Source organism: Mercenaria mercenaria, chromosome 6 (genome assembly GCF_021730395.1).
Source record: "Mercenaria mercenaria strain notata chromosome 6, MADL_Memer_1, whole genome shotgun sequence".
Lineage (NCBI taxonomy): Eukaryota > Metazoa > Mollusca > Bivalvia > Venerida > Veneridae > Mercenaria > Mercenaria mercenaria.
The window spans coordinates 42715397-42734896 of NC_069366.1; the positions used below are offsets into that span (position 1 = coordinate 42715397).

General features: G+C 35.8%; 1 protein-coding gene across 6 annotated transcripts in view; it reads left to right on the forward strand.

The window, feature by feature from the left end:
• Positions 1 to 19500, forward strand: part of LOC123549149 (protein phosphatase 1 regulatory subunit 16A-like) — a 150872-nt gene that overhangs the window by 51325 nt on the left and 80047 nt on the right. For all 6 annotated transcript variants that reach the window (XM_053546623.1, XM_053546626.1, XM_053546627.1 and 3 more), the window contains exons 4-5: positions 4826 to 4971; positions 12260 to 12363. In XM_053546623.1, the coding sequence (XP_053402598.1) occupies positions 4826 to 4971; positions 12260 to 12363 (250 nt within the window). The remainder of the gene's footprint in view (positions 1 to 4825; positions 4972 to 12259; positions 12364 to 19500) is intronic.

A 19500-nucleotide genomic window follows, 5' to 3' on the forward strand; every position in this document is an offset into this window, starting at 1 on the left:
AAATTCAATATGAAAACAACTGTGGGTTTTTATATATGCACATGTTGTTATAACGTATTTTATATATAGTACAATATTGTTTATACATCATTGACAGATATCAGTTCATTATGTTATACTGCAGTAGAGAAAATTAGGTGCCTTCCAGTAGGGGACTTTGTATTGCATGGCAATACTTTATTCACTTGTTATAGCTGTTGCCACAGTTTTCTTTTCTGAGAGTAAATTCAGCTCTGTAGCCATTTTTGACCAACAATATAAATTTTGTATGTGAAAATAGCTGTAAGATGCGGAAGAAGACGAACAATAACTCAGTATTGGAGGTTTTGTGGAGATAATGTTGAATTCATGTTTGTAAGCTAAATCATCGTAAAGCAAAGGGTTTAACCTATTTTTAGCTCGACTATTCGGCATCACACCTTGGTTAAGTTTTCCGTACCAGTCCACATTTAACAAAACCTTTTGAGATATAGCCTTGAAACTTTGTGTACCATCACCTTGTCTGGTTTTAGGCAAGAGTACATAACTCTATCAAGGATTTTGGCTGAATTATGGCCCCTTTTAACTTAAAATCTTTGTTAAGTTTTTTGTACCAGTTCATATTTTGTGTAAACTGTTTGACATTATGGCTTTGAAACTTTTATCACTTGTTTATTTTAACAATCTCTATCTGTAGGCAAGAGTACATAACTCTGTCAACTATTTTGGCCCTTTTTGGTCTAGGCAATTGGTACAGTTTTCGTACAAGTCCATGTTTTGTCAAAACTATTTGACATGTGGCTTTGAAACTTTGAACACTTGCTTATCATCACGATTTCCATCTGTAGGCAAGAGCACTTAACTCTGTCAACTATTCTGGCGGAATTATGGCCCTTTTTGGACTTTGAAATTGGTTCAGTTTTCGTACAAGTCAGTGTTTTGTCAAAACTATTTGACATGTGTCTTTGAAACTTTGAACACTGATTTATCGTTATGATCTGTCCCCAAAGGGGAAGCATAAAGTGGCTGCCTCCTCCATCCTTCCTGCAATTATTGTCCAGAGTATTTCTAAGCAACCGTTGACTGGAATTTAGCAAACCTTCATAGGAGGCTATACTCCTAAAAGGAGATGAGCATATTGTCTTCATGATCTGGTAGGATGATTTTTCATTGAGTTCTTGTCCTTTGATTATTCAACATTGTATACTATAGTACCATTCTTGTCCGGAGTATTGACCCGGAGGTTACCCTCTTTCCATTCCCCCCTTTCTACCCTCAGTGGTTGAACAGCATCAGGGGTTCTGCCAGAATGACGATTGCAGTGAAGTTCTTATTTATTGCTGCCTGAAAATGCCATCTTAGTACACAAAATTTAAACCCAAAAATGGGTAATATCAAGAGTTTGAGGAGTGAGAACAACTATCCTGTAAAATATTGTATGTTGGAGGTAGTTAGGGATTGTCTGGTGCATTGCTTAATTATAAAATGTACAAAACTTTCTGCAAATATTTAACTCATGGTTCCCACAGGCCATGAAAAGTCCTTTGATGCCTACTCCTTGAAAACTACCGTATAACTCCGTATTAACGCCCCCCCTCTAATTAACGCCCCCCCACGTTTTTTGGGGAAAATAAAAAAATCTTACCTCCAAAAATTGGTCCTAGATCCATCACAATAATATCCAGATAATAACAATTCCATAACAATACAAATGAATTTCAAAAAAAAAACACTTTATTAACACAAACTTTTAAACACGTCAACAGGCATGGCACAAATAAATCTACTGTGTGTATTAAAGTACTGAATATGCCACGCTATAAACGCTACAGTATTGATCGAATTTAACTCAGATGATGTCACCTGAGTGCGCGACTTTACACAGATTCCCAGTACGATTACGTATCGGGTTATGTCAGTGCATGAATTGGGATGAACAGGGGGGCGTTTATACGAGTTACTGACATTGTTCAGATCAAATTTTTCGTAAAATGCATCGCCCCCGGGGGCATTTAAACGGGGTTATACGGTACTTGAATTTTGTAACAGTCAGAAACTACTTGAAAACTACTTGAATTTAGGAAAAAACGTACAAAAGATGGCAAATAGTCCTTAAATTCGTCGGGTGCGAAGTGAAAAGGGACATACATTATAAACGGACCAAAATAAACTAAAAAACGACAAAAAAAAAAACAACCGTTACTGCCATTAGGGCCTGCCACGGAGTCGGCGATAGTACGGTACGGTACTGTACTTTACGGGTTTTATGCTCTTTCAAGTAATTTTCACACTGTGTAATTAATACGCGATGTGTTGAAGGTAAATCTTGTGTTACATTGTTTAATTTTGTCCTAAATTGGATTTAAATTGGTTATTTCATGTCTCAGCAACAGTGACATTGTGCCCATTTTAGTCCTTGAAAATGGAGGAAAACTACTTGAAAACTCCTTGAAAACTACTTGAATTTTTTTTAGGAAGGTCTGTATGAACCATGTAACTAAATTATTATGCCCCCTTCCAAGAAGAAGGGGTATATTGTTTTGCAGATGTCTGTCGGTAGGTTGGTATGTAGACCAATCAGTTTCCGGATGATAACTCAAGAACGCATGGGCGTATGATCATGAAAGTTGATAAGGAGGTTGGTCATAACCAGCAGATAACCCCTATTGATTTTGAGACCAGTAGGTCAAAGGTCAAAGTCACAGTGACCCAGAACAGTTAAACGGTTTCCGGACGATAACTGAGAATGCTTGGGCCTAGGTTCAATAAACTTCATAGGGAGGTCGATCATGACCAGCAGATGACCCCTATTGATTTAGAGTTCGGTAGGTCAAAGGTCAAGGTCATTGATCTGAAACAGTTAAATTGTTTCCAGACGATAACTTGAGAACGCTTGGGCCTAGGATCACGAAACTTGATAGGGAGGTTGATCATGACCAGCAAATGACCCCTATTGATTTTGAGGTCAGTAGGTCCAAGGTAAAGGTCACATTATTAAACCATTTCCGGACAATAACTTGAAAACGCTTGGGCCTAGGATCAAACTTAATAGGGATGTTGATCATGACCATCATATGACCCCTATTGATTTTGAGATCAGTAGGTCAAAGGTCAAGGTCACATTGACCCAGAACAGTAGAATTTTTTTGCCAGATAGTTAGAGAATGCTTTGGTCTTAGATCATTTGATATGGAGGTCACTTATGAACCATAATTATTGATTTGAGGTCAGTACGTCAAACGTCCACTGCACAGTGCAGTTACTGTAGGCATCAAAGGGGGCATTTCATGTTCTGTGAGCTCTTGTAGTATTTTGTATTGTTTTCATGTAAATATTTCTATGCCAGACAGTATTACTTATTTTAGGTGTGATTCTGTGATGACAACTTGTGTATGAAAAGCCTTCTAAGTGAGGATTAATGCATTGCCTAAAAGAGGTCTGAAACTTGTACAATAGAAATCCTTCCATTTATTATAAGGAATGTAGACTGTAAAAAATAACTGTCAGTAGAATCCAACAGCAACATTTCCATGGAAGTGTACATCATCACAGCTTTATTTGTTGTCAACATAATGTACATTATAATTTGATGAATAATGGCACATCTTGCTAAATGGAACTAGATCCTAATGAGGTCTTGACTCCTCACAATAGGGCCAAATTACCACCAAATTACCAGGGAGATTTGTTGGGGAATCAAGTTAATAGATCACTACACTACTACATTCTTACTGGTGATCTCACTTAGTGTTTAATGGCTTGTCTGTTTGTGGAAAGTAAATCATGAATTTCTAGTTGTCTCAGGAGGGAGGACACCACAATGCTAGTGTATATGGTCAATATATTATTGGACTGGATGTTATTGACATTATCATTGTTAAGTACATCTTTATTGCTTCCATTTGACAGGCAGGGATTTGGCTTAGTTCCTAAAGTTTTACTGTCCCTCTTTAATTCTTCAGAAAGTCTTTATACAACAGTATTGTGGAAGGCACAAAAAACAGCATATAAATCAATAGTCAAGCAATTATACATAGTTAATGACACTCAGTTTTTATAATGGCCTACATTTAGAAATAATTAACTATTGTTTTTTTTCCACATATAAACCCAATTATCTTGGAGTGTTGAGTTTGTGCATGATGCAGTGTTTTATCTGTAGGCAATATAACATAATCTGGTAACTGAATGGGACTGTTTATAGTTCAAGATAATGTCTTAAACTTTGACATTTTACTCATGTAATCATCTTAGTACATATACATCCCTTTAGCATGTTTAGCAATATGTATATTGCCTTGTCACTGTTATACATGTATATAGGTGCTGTTTTTAAATATGTGTAAATGCTGTGCTAATGTTCAGTGTTGCACTATGAAAATATATTTCTGCATTTCAGTGCTGTATTAATATATAATGTTGCTATTAGACTGTATAAATTTTGTATTTCAGTGCTGTATTAACATATAATGTTGCTATTAGACTGTACAAGTTCTGTATTTCAGTGCTGTATTAACATATAATGTTGCTATTAGACTGTACAAGTTCTGTATTTCAGTGCTGTATTAAGTGTACACAGTTAATTGTAATAAGACTCTACAGTTTCCTTATTTCAGTGCTGTTTTAATGTACAATATTGTATTATGATCTTAAAATGTCTGTATTAAAGTACAGTGTTGTAATGCAATCATACATCATCTGTATTTCAGAGCTGTAGTAATGGACAATGTACATTACATATACAAAGCTGTGACCATACAATTTCTGTATTTCAGTGCTGCATAAATGTAAAATATTCTGTACAAGTTGTAATATGATTTTACATAATACATTTTCTATATTTCAGTGCTGTATTGATGATAGTGAAGAAATGTTAAAACTCTTGCTTGAGTTTGGTGCTATTGTGAATGCACGTGACAGTGAGATGTGGACACCATTACATGCTGCAGCCACATGCGGACATGTGCATCTATGCAAACTACTGATTGACAAGTAAGAAATTAACTATACCTCCAGAAACTATGTTTTGGGTCTATATAGGAATCACTTTGTACCATCCCATCTTGGCCCATAAGGGAACCAGTACAGATGTAATATTGAAACTTTAAATACATTTTTAGGATCATAAGACAAGTTTTCACATATCAGGTACCATGACTCTGACAAAATGATAAAATAATTTATCAAAATTGTTAAAAATTTTCCCCAAACTGACATTTCTTTTGATACTTCTGAAACTTTGTCATGCATTTGATTGAAATTTCACACAGACATTTTGAGATTATAATATAAGTTTACACACCAAGTTCTGTAACTCTGCCTATTACTTTGATAAAATTATTCCCTTTATTTACTTAGAAATATGGGACAAAATGGATGTCTGAAACAATTGGAAGTTTTGTTCTGAAACTTAAGAACAGGTAAAAAGGATCATAAATCAGGTCCAGTAACCTAAGCACTTTCGTTTTGACAAAATTTTCACCTTTCTTTTAAAATGACTCAAAAATTGACATTTAATATTTTTAAACCCTATCCATGAATTTGATGGAAACTCCTCACAATTTCAAACCTTTAAGATCATATTGTTATTTTATACACTAACTTTCATAAATCTGCCTTGTATTTTGACAAAATTATTCCCCTTTTTTACTAAGAATATATAGCAAAATTGTCAATTTCTTTAAGAAAAATCTCTGAAACCTATGAAGGTATTGTATTGAACTTCAGAACAGGCTGAAAGGATCATAGGGCAAGTTCTTGTACCTGGTACCATAATTCTGACTTTTATTTTGACATAAATACTTCCCTTTTTGCACTTTGAAAATGTCCTTAAAATGCTATTTCCTTTAATAGAATCTCAATAAACACATCTTCATACAATATTTGGAATCATATTGCAATACATTACTCATGAACTTTTTGTTTTATTTTAATTTGACAAAATTACTCCCCCTTTACTTACTGTTTTCCTTGAATAGCTATGAAACTAAAACTGTCCTAATATACTATTTTCCTTTAGTAAAATCTTTGATTCTTCTCATAATACACACTAGTGGAGGAATTACATTGGACTTTGCTATAAACGTGTTGGCTCAAGTTAAGATAACAAGTTTCATAACTCTGACTGCTCTTTTATACAAAATTGTCTTCCTTTCTAATTGTAGATTTGCAAAAAAAATAACATGCATTATCAAACAATTGAACTGAATAATTTTCAAAAATTAAAATTGCCTCCCTTGGGTGATAGTTTAAGCTAAACCAATAGCTTATTCAGTTTGAGTGAAAATTGGAATAGATTCCTTTATTTTACATTAAGTAAGAGAAGAATGCAAGTCATGTAGTTTTTGTTTTCAGTACATTCCTCAGTTTCCTTGAGAAATGAGGAATACTTTGAAGGAGTCTAATGAATATAAATGACATCATTATAGGAGAGTGAAAATAACAATACAAATTTGTTCCATAGACACTGCCAGTCAGTTAATATTGATGCCATTTTTCATCTTCCTTACTTTAAGACAGTGAAAAATCCTGTTAAATATGATAAGGCAGAACTATCACCTCTCATATAATTTAATATTGCCTGTTTTTATTATCCCAGATTCTTAGCACAAATGCTCAAGTTGAGCTATTTATGTCTCCCACCACACCATCACACAGTGGTTTGGGAGATATATTGATTTACTCCAGTCTGTGTGTGTGTCTGTCACAAAGCTTGTCCGCACTCTTAAGTCGAACATTTCTCATCCAATCTTCACCAAACTTGAACAAAATGTGTTTGACCATAAGACCTCGGCCAAGTTCGATAACTAGCCAAATTGGCCCAGGCACTTTTGAATTATGACCCTTGAATTACTGATTGAGTCCATTCGTCCAAGCCGTCTAATTGGGTCCATTCATCTAATCATCTAGAGAAACTAGACATTTTTCATAGGGGCAGTTGTGGGAGACATGCGCTTTTCTCAAAAGCATCTCTAGTTAAAATTTGATACCCCAGTGCTTATCGTCCATCATTGTTGCCTGTCCCAATTTGTGACATGCATATCTCAAAAACTATTTGACCAAGAATCATCAAACCTCAGAGGATTGTAATTCAGCACAGGAAATTGTGTACCAGGTGTTTTAATTGAGGGTCTCGCACAACCACACCAGAGTTATATTGAAACACAATTATAAGGAATAGTGTTCAGCATGTTAAGTGCACTCAATCACATACAGTCATTTTTAGCCCACCATCACCAGATGGTGGGCTATTCAAATCACTCTGCGTCCGTGGTCCGTCGTCCTTCCGTCCGTCCGTCCGTCCGTCCGTCAGTCCGTCCGTCCTTCCGTCCGTTAACAATTTCTCGTTATCCCATCTCCTCAGAAACTACCTGGGGGATTTTGACCAAACTTTGTCAGAATGATGTATTGGTACCCTAGTTGTGTCCCCCTGAAAATCAGACTGGTTCAACAATTTTTTAGTAAGTTATGGCCCTTTGTTTATTTCTATAATTTACATAGATTTATATAGGGAAAAACTTTGAAAATCTTCTTGTCCAAAACCACAGAGCCTAGGGCTTTGATATTTGGTATGAAGCATCACTAGTGGTCCTCTACCAAGATTATTCAAATAATTTCCTTGGGGTCTAATATGGCCCCGCCCGGGGGTCACATGGTTTATATAGACTTATATAGGGAAAAACTTTGAAAAACCTCTTGTTCAAAACCACAGGGCCTAGGGCTTTGATATTTGTATATGACATCATCTAGTGGTCTTCTACTAAGATTGTTCAAATTATCCCCCTAGGGTCAAATATGGCTCCGCCCCGTGGGTCACATGGTTTACATAGACTTACATAGGGAAAACGTTGAAAATTTTCTTGTCCAAACCACAAAGCCTAGGGCTTTGGCATTTGTAATGTAGCATCATCTAGTGGTTCTCTACCAAGTTTGTTCAAATTATCCCCCTAGAGTCAAATATGGCCCGCCCTGGGGGGTCACATGGTTCATATAGACTTATATAGGAAAAAGATTTTAAAATTTTCTTGTCAATAACCTGCAACATTCAAATTTGGACCACATGTATGGTTTTGAGTGGCAAGATGAACCTTGACATGAGTTGACCTTGATTTTGACCTAGTGACCTACTTTCACATTTGTAGCTACAGCCTTCAAATTTGGACCACTTGCATAGTTTTGTGCACTGAAAAAAACTTTGACCTTGACTTTGACCTAGTGACCTACTTTCACATTTTTGAAGGTACAGGCTTCAAATTTGGACCACATGCATAGTTTTGTGTTCCGAATTGGAATTTGACCTTGATTTTGACCTACTGACCTACTTTCACATTTCTCAAGCTACAGCCTTCAAATTTGGACCACATGCATAGTTTTGTGTACCAAAAACAAACTTTGACCTTTACATTGACCTAGTGACCTACTTTCACATTTTTGAAGGTACAGGCTTCAAATTTGGAACGCATGCATAGTTCTGTGTTCCGAAATAAAATTTGACCTTGATTTTGACCTAGTGACCTACTTTCACATTTCTCGAGCTACAGCCTTCAAATTTGGACCACATGCATAGTTTTGTGTACCGAAATGAACTTTGACCTTAAGATTGACCTAGTGACCTACTTTCACATTTCTGTAGCTACAGGCTTCAAATTTAGACCACATGCATAGGATTGTGTACCGAAACAAACTTTGACCTTGACATTGACCTAGTGACCTACTTTCACATTTTTGAAGGTACAGGCTTTAAATTTGGACCACATGCATAAATTTGTGTTCTGAAGTGTAATTTGACCTTGATTTTGACCTAGTGACCTACTTTCACATTTCGTCCTTGAAATTGATCTAGTGACCTACTTTCACATTTCTCAAGCTACAGCTTTCGAATTTGGACCACATGCAGAGTGTTGTGTACGGAACTGAAATTTGACCTTGAGCTAGTCAGTAAGTCTTGAAATTTGGAACACTCAAAAATGGCACATTGGTGGGCGCCAAGATCACTCTGTGATCTCTTGTTAGCTCATCTGATTTTTTGAGAGAAAAAAATGATGAGTTATTGTCATCACATGATAAGTGTTGGCGTTGCCTGGTTAAGTTTAATGTTTAGGTCAGCTTTTCTCCTAAACTGTCAAAGCTATTGCTTTAAAACTTGCAACACTTGTTCACCATCAATAGCTGACTCTGTACAGCAAGAAACATAACTGCATCCTGCTTTTTGCAAGAATTGTTGCCGGGCCTTTTGGACTTAGAAAATCAGATTTCTTGGTTAAGTTTTGTGTTTAGGTCAGCTTTTCTCCATAACTGTCAAAGCTATTGCTTTAAAACTTGCAACATTTGTTCACCATCAAAAGCCAACTCTGCACAGCAAGAAACATAACTCCATCCAGTTTTTTGCATGAATTATGACCCCTTTTGGACTTAGAAAATATCAGATTTCTTGGTTAAGTTTTGCATTTAGGTCAACTTTTCTCCTTAACAGTCAAAGCTATTGCTTTAAAACTTGGAGCAGTTATTCGCCATTAAAAGCTGTCTGCACAGTAAGTACAGTAACTCTACATTGCATTTTGCAAGAATTATGGCCCCTTTTGGACTTGGGGTAGGACAATATTTGTATTATACAGAGACAAAAAATCATAGGAGCGTCTGCACTCGCAAGGCAGTGCTCTTGTTTTTAGCTCGACTATTCGAAGAATAGTCTAGCTATTCTACTCACCCTGGCGTCGGCGTCGGCGTCACACCTTGGTTAAGTTTTTGCATGCAAGTACTTACAGCTATCATTTAAAGGCATATAGCTTTGAAACTTATTTATTCTTTTTCTAGGTCAATAACCAACCTCACTGGGTCAAGTCCAATAACTCTGACATGTATTTTGGCCAAATTATGCCCCCTTTTGGACTCAGAAAATCCTGGTTAAAGTTTTACATGCAAGTAACTCTCTCCAAAACTACTACAGATATTAAATTGAAACTTCACATGTGTCTTCCGGGTTATAAAACTAGTTGATAGCACCAAGTCCCATAACTCTGACTTGTATTTTGGGCAAATTATGCCCCCTTTTGGACTTAGAAAATCCTGGTTAAAGTTTTGCGTGCAAGTACATACAGCTATTACCAAAAGGCATATAGCTTTAAAACTTATTTATTCTTTTTCTAGGTCAATTACTAACCTCACTGGGTCAAGTTCCATAACTCTTAACATGTATTTTGAGCAAATTATGCCCCCTTTTGGACTTAGAAAATTCTGGTTAAAGTTTTACATGCAAGTTACTATCCCCAAAACTAATGCAGATATTGAATTGAAACTTAACATGTTTTCTTCGGGGTTATAAAACAGTTGATAGCATCAAGTCCCATAACTCTGATATGTATTTTAGTCAAATTATGTCCCCTTTCGAACTTAAAACTCTTTTGATATTTAACATTTTGGGTAATAATTTCCTGCTTCTGTGACAATATTTCGAATAGTCGAGCTTGGCTGTCTTACGGACAGCTCTTGTTAGCTCGACTATTCGAAGAATAGTCTAGCTATTCTACTCACCCTGGTGTCGGCGTCGGCGTCGGTGTCACACCTTGGTTAAGTTTTTGCATGCAAGTACATACAGCTATCATTTAAAGGCATATAGCTTTGAAACTTATTTATTCTTTTTCTAGGTCAATAACCAACCTCACTGGGTCAAGTTCCATAACTCTAACATGTATTTTGAGCAAATTATGCCCCCTTTTGGACTTAGAAAATTCTGGTTAAAGTTTTACATGCAAGTTACTATCTCCAAAACTAATGCAGATATTGAATTGAAACTTCACATGTGTCTTCGGGGTTATAAAACTAGTTGATAGCACCAAGTCCCATAACTCTGACCTTCATTTTGGCCAAATTATGCCCCCTTTTGGACTTAGAAAATTCTGGTTAAAGTTTTGCGTGCAAGTACATACAGCTATTACTAAAAGGCATATAGATTTGAAACTTCTTTTTTCTTTTTCTATATCAATTACCTACCTCACTGGGTCAAGTCCCATAACTCTGGCATGTATTTTGGCCAAATTATGCCCCCTTTTGGACTTAGAAAATTCTGGTTAAAGTTTTGCGTGCAAGTACATACAGCTATTACTAAAAGGCATATAGATTTGAAACTTATTTTTTCTTTTTCTAGATCAATTACCTACCTCACTGGGTCAAGTCCCATAACTCTGACATGTATTTTGGCCAAATTATGCCCCCTTTTGGACTTAGAAAATCCTGGTTAAAGTTTTACATGCAAGTAACTATCTCAAAAACTACTACAGATATTAAATTGAAACTTCACATGTGTCTTCGGGGTTATAAAACTAGTTGATAGCACCAAGTCCCATAACTCTGACTTGTTTTGGGCAAATTATGCCCCCTTTTGGACTTAGAAAATCCTGGTTAAAGTTTGCGTGCAAGTACATACAGCTATTACCAAAAGGCATATAGCTTTGAAACTTAATTATTCTTTTTCTAGGTCAATTACCAACCTCACTGGGTCAAGTTCCATAACTCTTAACATGTATTTTGAGCAAATTATGCCCCCTTTTGGACTTAGAAAATTCTGGTTAAAGTTTTACATGCAAGTTACTATCCCCAGAACTAATGCAGATATTGAATTGAAACTTAACATGTTTCTTCGGGGTTATAAAACTAGTTGATAGCATCAAGTCCCATAACTCTGATATGTCCCCTTTTGAACTTAAAACTCTTTTGATATTAAACATTTTGGGTAATAATTTCCAGCTTCTGTGACAATATTTCGAATAGTCGAGCTTGGCTGTCTTACGGACAGCTCTTGTTATTTCTGCCTGTCAGACAAGAGTTATCGCCCATAATAAAGTAAAGAATTTGCATATATGGCATGCAAGTTTGTGTCACATGTATCATAAAAAGTATCTGACTTAGAGTCATAAAACATTACAGTTTCGTGTTTCACCCAGACAGTCCAGAGTTAAGGTCCTTGACTTAGTGAAAAATACACATGAAGTGCTGAAAAGTTCGTGTTGCATATATCTTAAAAATGTTTCACCGAGAGTCATGAAACCATGTACAGTGACAGGAGTGGGGAGCACCTGTGTCCTATGGACACACATCTAGTTTCAATAGCATCATGTTTTATGGGGTTATAGTTGATGAAGCATAACTTTCTTTCATAAAAGTATGTAAAAGCTAACACTTTTACTTTTTCTATAGAGAATATGATATTTTAGAAAATGACAAAATAAGGTTATCAGGTATGTTGAAAAGATGTAGTTGAAACAAAGATGTTTTAAAATTTCAGAGGTGCTGAATTGCTAGCAGTGAATGCAGATGGTAACATGCCCTATGATATCTGTGAGGATGAAGTGTGCCTAGATTTTATAGAAACAGAAATGGCTAAAAGAGGTAACTTTGGAAATCATTTTCTATCTTCAGGCATCCACGATCATTTCTCTTTAGCATCGTTATAATAGCACTTGTTACAGTTTCACAACACTTGGTTTGTAGCATCTTTGGAAAAAAACATCTAGGTCTCTGGAGATATTTCTTTTTATTTGAATAAAGGTTGCCACTGTTTCAACTTCCTTAGCTGATATGATATCTTCCTCACATTTCAAGTTTGACCCTTACACTGCTATTTTTAGCCCACCATCGTCAGATGGTGGGCTATTCAAATCACTCTGCGTCCGTGGTCTGTCGTCCGTCCGTCCGTTAACAATTTCTCGTTATCGCATCTCCTCAGAAACTACTGGGGGGATTTTGACCAAACTTTGTCAGAATGATGTATTGGTACCCTAGTTGTGTCCCCCTGAAAATCAGACTGGTTCAACAATTTTTGAGTGAGTTATGGCCCTTTGTTTATTTTTATAATTTACATAGATTTATATAGGGAAAAACTTTGAAAATCTTCTTGTCCAAAACCACAGAGCCTAGGGCTTTGATATTTGGTATGTAGCATCATCTAGTAGTTCTCTACCAAGATTGTTCAAATTATTCCCCTAGGGTCAAATATAGCCCCGCCCTGGGGGGCACATGGTTTACATAGACTTATATAGGGGAAAACTTCGAAAATCTTCTTTTCCAAACCACAAAGCCTAGGGCTTTGATATTTGGTGTGTAGCATCATCTAGTAGTTCTCTACCAAGTTTGTTCAAATTATCCCCCTAGGGTCAAATATGGCCCAGCCCTGGGGGTCACATGGTTCATATAGACTTATATAGGGAAAAGCTTTTAAAATCTTCTTGTCAATAACCTACAACATTCAAATTTGGACCACTTGTATGGTTTTGAGTGGCAAGATGAACCTTGACATGAGTTGACCTTGATTTTGACCTAGTGACCTACTTTCACATTTCTGTAGCTACAGCTTTCAAATTTGGACCACATGCATAGATTTGTGTTCTGAAGTGAAATTTGACCTTGATTTTGACCTAGTGACCTACTTTCACATTTCTGAAGCTACAGCCTTCAAATTTGGACCACTTGCATAGTTTTGTGTACCAAAATAAACGTTGACCTTAAGATTGACCTAGTGACCTACTTTCAAATTTCTCAAACTACAGCCTTCAAACTTGATGCACATGCATAGTTTTGTGTACAAAGAACTTTGTCCTTGAAATTGATCTAGTGATCTACTTTCACATTTCTCAAGCTACAGCTTTCGAATTTGGACCACATGCACAGTGTTGTGTACGGAAATGAAAATTTGACCTTGAGCTAGTCAATAAGTCTTGAAATTTGGAACACTCAAAATGGCACATTGGTGGGCACCAAGATCACTCTGTGATCTCTTGTTCTGTATTGAACTTGTCCATCTTTCCATTAACTGTTAAAAGGGGTACTTACCAAAAAGATATTGACTGAATTACAAACAGTGTAGATCATGATCAGATTGCATGGATGTGCAAGCTGATCTTCATCTGCACTGGTCGCAAAGGCAGAATCATAAGGGTAAAGGCAGCAAATCATAACTAGAGTTATTGTACTGTAATTATTCATCACAAAATATCATAGGTTCTAGTAATTGGTAAACAGACACTGAATTATGTTCCCAAATGCCCAGAAGAGATTATTAACTATCACCATAGTTGATGAATGTATAGTGGGTCCCATTTTCTATTTTCCTATTCATTTTTACATCTCTTAATTCCGGAGAGGGCAAAGTTTTCTCAAGCATCCCAATAAACACCGTAAATTACTCTTTTTCTTTCCAAGTTTTTCTTCAGGGATTCAGTCAGTAATAGAATGGAATGAAAATTCTGAAAGTATTGTATTTCTTTGTTAGATATGATATAGTAAGTGTAGTTGGTAACTGTTTATGGGTAAAATGGGGAAAATCTATGTGAAATTGGAGCGTTGAAAGAAGTATTCAGACATGTCAGAAATGGAAGATGAGGCACTCTTGTACCAAAAAGATTAAATTTACTTAAAATAGAAAAACCAAAACAAGATACTTTCCTGAAAGTAATTTTTAGCTCGACTATACGAAGTATGAAGAGCTATTCTACTCGACCTGGCGTCTGCGTCCTTCCGTGTCCGCACTTTGGTTAAAGTTTTGATGCACTTTCTCTTTATTTTTGTTATTACTTGATGGATTTACTTCAAACTTAAAATAGTTGTTCCCTCATCATCACCCACATCATATGGCACAAGGGTCATAACTCTGGCACCAATATTTCATGAATTATCCCCCCTTTTTACTTAGAATTTCAGGTTAAAGTTTTGGTGCACTTTCACTTTATCTCAGTTATTACTATGTGAATTTGTTTCAGTCTTAAAATATTGTTCCACATCATCACCCACATCATATGACACAAGGTCCACAACTCTGGCACCAATTGTTTATGAATTATGCCCCCTTTTTACTTAGAATTTTATGTTAATTTTGATGCATTTTCACTATATCTCTGTTATTTCACAAGGGATTTGATTCAAACTTAAAATAATTGTTCATCATCACCACCTACATCATTTGACACAAGGGCCGTAACTGTGACACCTGTATTTTATGAGTTATCCCCCTTTTTTTATTTTTTTATATTTTTTTTTATTTTAAGATTAACTTCCCTTAGTTGTTACTATAAATAACTTACATTGTATTGACCTTAGGGAAAAACCAAGACCACTTTTCTGTGGTTACTTTCAAATTTTAGATGTATTTTAAGGTATCTCTACCTGCATACATGTGATACGTCCCGGATTGTCCGGGATTGTCCCGGAAATTACATACTCGTCCCAGACAGTCTTGAAATGTCCCGGAAAAATAAAAATACAGGAACAAATAAAAATAATCCCCCCAAAAAATAAATGTTTTTGTGCCCCCCCATGAGTGGTGGGGGCATATAGATTTGCTCTTGTCCGTGCATCCGTGCGTCCGTCCGTCTGTCCGTGCGTCCGTCCGTCCATCCGTCCGTCCGTCCGTCCGAAGTTCGTGACACGCCTAGCTCGAAAAGTATTTGATATAAATTGATGAAACCTTGCATGAGTCTTAATCATGATATGAACATGCGCACCTCCTATTTTTCGTCTGGCTCCACCCCCGATTTTCAGAGTTATGGCCCCTGAAATAGTCAAAAATGCACATTTTGACCTTGTGACACGCCTAGCTCAAAAAGTATTTGATATAGATTCATGAAACCTTGCATGAGTCTTAATCATGATATGAACTTGCGCACCTCCTATTTTTCATCTGGCTCCGCCCTCTATTTTCAGAGTTATGGCCCCTGAAATAGTCAAAAATGCACATTTTCACCTTGTGACATGCCTAGCTCAAAAAGTATTTGATATAGATTCATGAAACTTTGCATGAGTCTTAATCATGATATGAACTTGCGCACCTCCTATTTTTCATCTGGCTCCACCCCCTATTTTCAGAGTTATGGCCCCTGAAATAGTCAAAAATACACATTTTCACCTTGTAACACGCCTAGCTCAAAAAGTATTTGATATAGATTCATGAAACCTTGCATGAGTCTTAATCATGATATGAACATGCGCACCTCCTATTTTTCATTTGGGTCTGCCCCCAGTTTCAGAGTTATGGCCCCTGAAGTAGTCAAAAATGCACATTTTCACCTTGTGACATGCCTAGCTTAAAAAGTATTTGATATAGATTCATGAAACCTTGCATGAGTCTTAATCATGATATGAACTTATGCACCTCCTATTTTTCATTTGAGTCCGCCCCCTATTTTTAGAGTTATGGCCCCTGAAATAGTCAAAAATGTACATTTTCACCTTGTGACACACCTAGCTCAAAAAGTATTTAATATAAATGGTTGAAAACTCGCATAAGTCTTTATCATGATATAAACTTGCACACCTCTAATTTTTTGTCTGGCTCCACCCCTTATTTTTAAAGTTATGGCCCCTGAAATAGTAAAAAAATGCACTTTTTCACCTAATTATATATCTAGCTGAAAAAGTATTTGATGTAAATTCAGGAAACCTTGCTGGAGTCTTTATCGTGATGTGACCTTGCACACTTAGCATTCTTCTTGAGAACCTTAGCTCTTATTACAGAGTTATGGCCCTTGAAATAGCCAAAATAGTGGAGTTTTTGTTTGTGATGCTCATAGCTCAAAAAGTATAGCACCTAGAATAATGAATCCTTTTCAAAAAATGTTTGTTGAGGCTATACCCCATTAAGACTGCAAACATTTGAATTATTGCCACTTATTTGTGACAAATGTACCAGTGGGGGGCACACCCTGTGTCCTACAGACACATTCTAGTTTTGTCTATAAGTTGTTGAATTTTACACAATAAATAGTCCCCGGTGTCACATTGTTTATTCCTAATCAGTTTCATGCCCTCGAGCGGGACATGTGTTGATTAAGTCCGCTTTGATCATGCTACGATCTTTTGATGACACTGATTAAGTTACAGTCAGTTATTATGATGACCCTGATTAAGAACTGACAGGATTATGCAATCAGTAACTGTTTTATGGTACCTAAATTAGGAACAATAGTCGTAAATCTCTTTGTTTTTAGCACGTTGGCGGTAAAGCTACATGTAGCCTTTATGGAAGAGATTATTGAAAACGGTCAATTATACGATAATTATTTTAAAAGGTTATCAAGATCGATTGTTACACATATTCTAAATTAAAATATTGAATGCCTTTGCCGACTGATCCATGGAAATTGACCCGACTCCAAATATTTTATATTGGCGATTTTATTTACAAGATATATTTTATTCCTTTAAGGATTCAGTTTAATTATTAGATAAATGTTTAAGCTTTAGAATGATACCAAATTAGCTAGAATCTAAATCACGATGACCAGGTTGATTCTTCGTATATAGTAAGTCTCCTAATTCTGTTCACCTCGGGAACGCAATAAATTCATGTGCCGAACTATAGATGTGTATTACCCGTACATGTATTTACCTCCCTTGGAAAGCTAGACGACATTTGCAGCAAAATAAACATTGTAAGCAAGTGAACAATGTTTATCTCGCAAAACTACTTGTAATATTACGATATTTTTGCATGAAACAGACGAATACCAATGTCACGATGTATGTCCCGGACAAAAGGTAAAAATCCCGGAAATTTTAACTCAGAATCCCGGAAACGTTCTGAAAAATTATGGCATGTATGCTACCTGGTAAGGAGTTTTTTTTGTGGACTTAGAAAAACAAAAGAATTACAGTAATTACTAAAAAAAAATCATTGTAAACAACCACAAAATTAAAATTCCATTTGCAAATACATGTGTTAGTTTGACTTAGAAATGTTACAACTACATTACAACATTTTGTACACAACTCCTACATTTTCCATCCAGTTTCAGTGAAACTTTGTATACATCATAAAGTAGACATGCACATGTTGTTGGGACTGTTGTGACTGAATTTTTTTTTCAAGAGTTACACTCGTGTTGTGCACTTTATTTATTATTCTTTCAAGCATTTTCAGGAGGCATGTGTCAAACAGTGTTGACCTTGTACTTGTTACTTAGAATTTCGGGCTAAAACTGTGATGCACCTTCACTCTAGGTTATTACTAAATGGACATAATTCAGACTTGAAATAGTTGTTCCGTATCATTGCTTGACATCAGATGACACAAGGTACATTACTCTGGTATAAATATTCCATGAATTATATCTCTTTTATTCCTAGGAATTTTAGTTAATTTTTTGACCCACTTTTACTCTAATTCTGTTATTTAAAACATCACCATTCGCATCTGGTGCATTAAGCTCTAGTTTCCATAGATATGTCAAACTAGTCAAGTGAGCTGTCCCTTCTGACAACTCTTGTTGTTTATCCGCTGATTTCATTTTAGTAACTTGATGATGTAAGACATAGGAAATTGATTGTTAAAGTCATGCAGCACACACATTTGATTGTGCCTTGAAATGGGAAAGTGACAATTTCATGAAAACAATATGCACTCTCAATGATCATGCTGTGTTATCAGTTTTTAAATTGAAGCTCTATGAATTTTCTTGAACATTTTTTTGCACTCAAAACCCACACAATTTGAAAAAAAATTAAAGCTGTAAAATGAAACTGAAAAATAACTTATCAAGCAGTCTGTGTTTGTCTCGCTCACTTTTAGTGGAAGCGAGACTAATTAGCGATCGGAATTCTGGCGGTGTCGACAACAGTGTCGACAATGGGGAATAACTCAAAAACCATTACATATATTTCTTTTAAACCTTGTAGAATGATTTAAAAACTAATTTTACACCCCCAAGGTTAGTCCTGGCCCCCAAGTTACCCTAACCTTGAAGAAATTAGGATTTTTAAAGACTTATTTGATGCCTGTGAAAATTCACAAAAATGACAATTTCTCCAAAACTGTTACATATATTGCTTTGAAACCTTGTGGGATGGTTCAAAAACTCATTTTACACCCTTGGGCGAGACACTTTTTAGTGGCAGCCTTGTTTTATCTAAAAAAGCTTGTGACAGTACTTTATCTTGATAAAAGTAAAGGATGAGAAATTGTATCTGTGTGCAGGAGGTCATTTTCATAATTTACAAAAGTTAGCTTAAATATTTTATATTGACATAGAGGATATTCCTAACTTATGATATTATATCAGTATATGAGAAGAGAGACAGCTGTAAATTATTTCTAAAGACAGATGTTCTATATTTTGTTCTGTAAGAAATTACACAGGAAATTATACAAGATGTATGGTTGTTCTTTGGAGAAGCTGTCCAACCATGAATATCTATGTGTATTATGTGTGATTTACTTTCGAAACAGATCATAAATAATGATTGTTATTCTGAAGAATATAGATTTGAAGTTTGACATAATAATTATGGTTTTTCATAACCATATGTACATCATTCTGCTGTTTTCATTTGAGAGTGAACCGTATACATGTACAAGAAAATGGCATTGTAAGATATTTACAGTAAATTAGCCAAACGTTTTAACAAAACCGTGTGAAAAGTCAGTTAGATAGTTTAAGAAACTAATACTCTTTTGAGAGTTACATGTTTCAAAGGAATATTGTTCAAACTTGTTTTTGTATAAACTTGTTAGATTAACACAAAAAATACGTTTTGAGC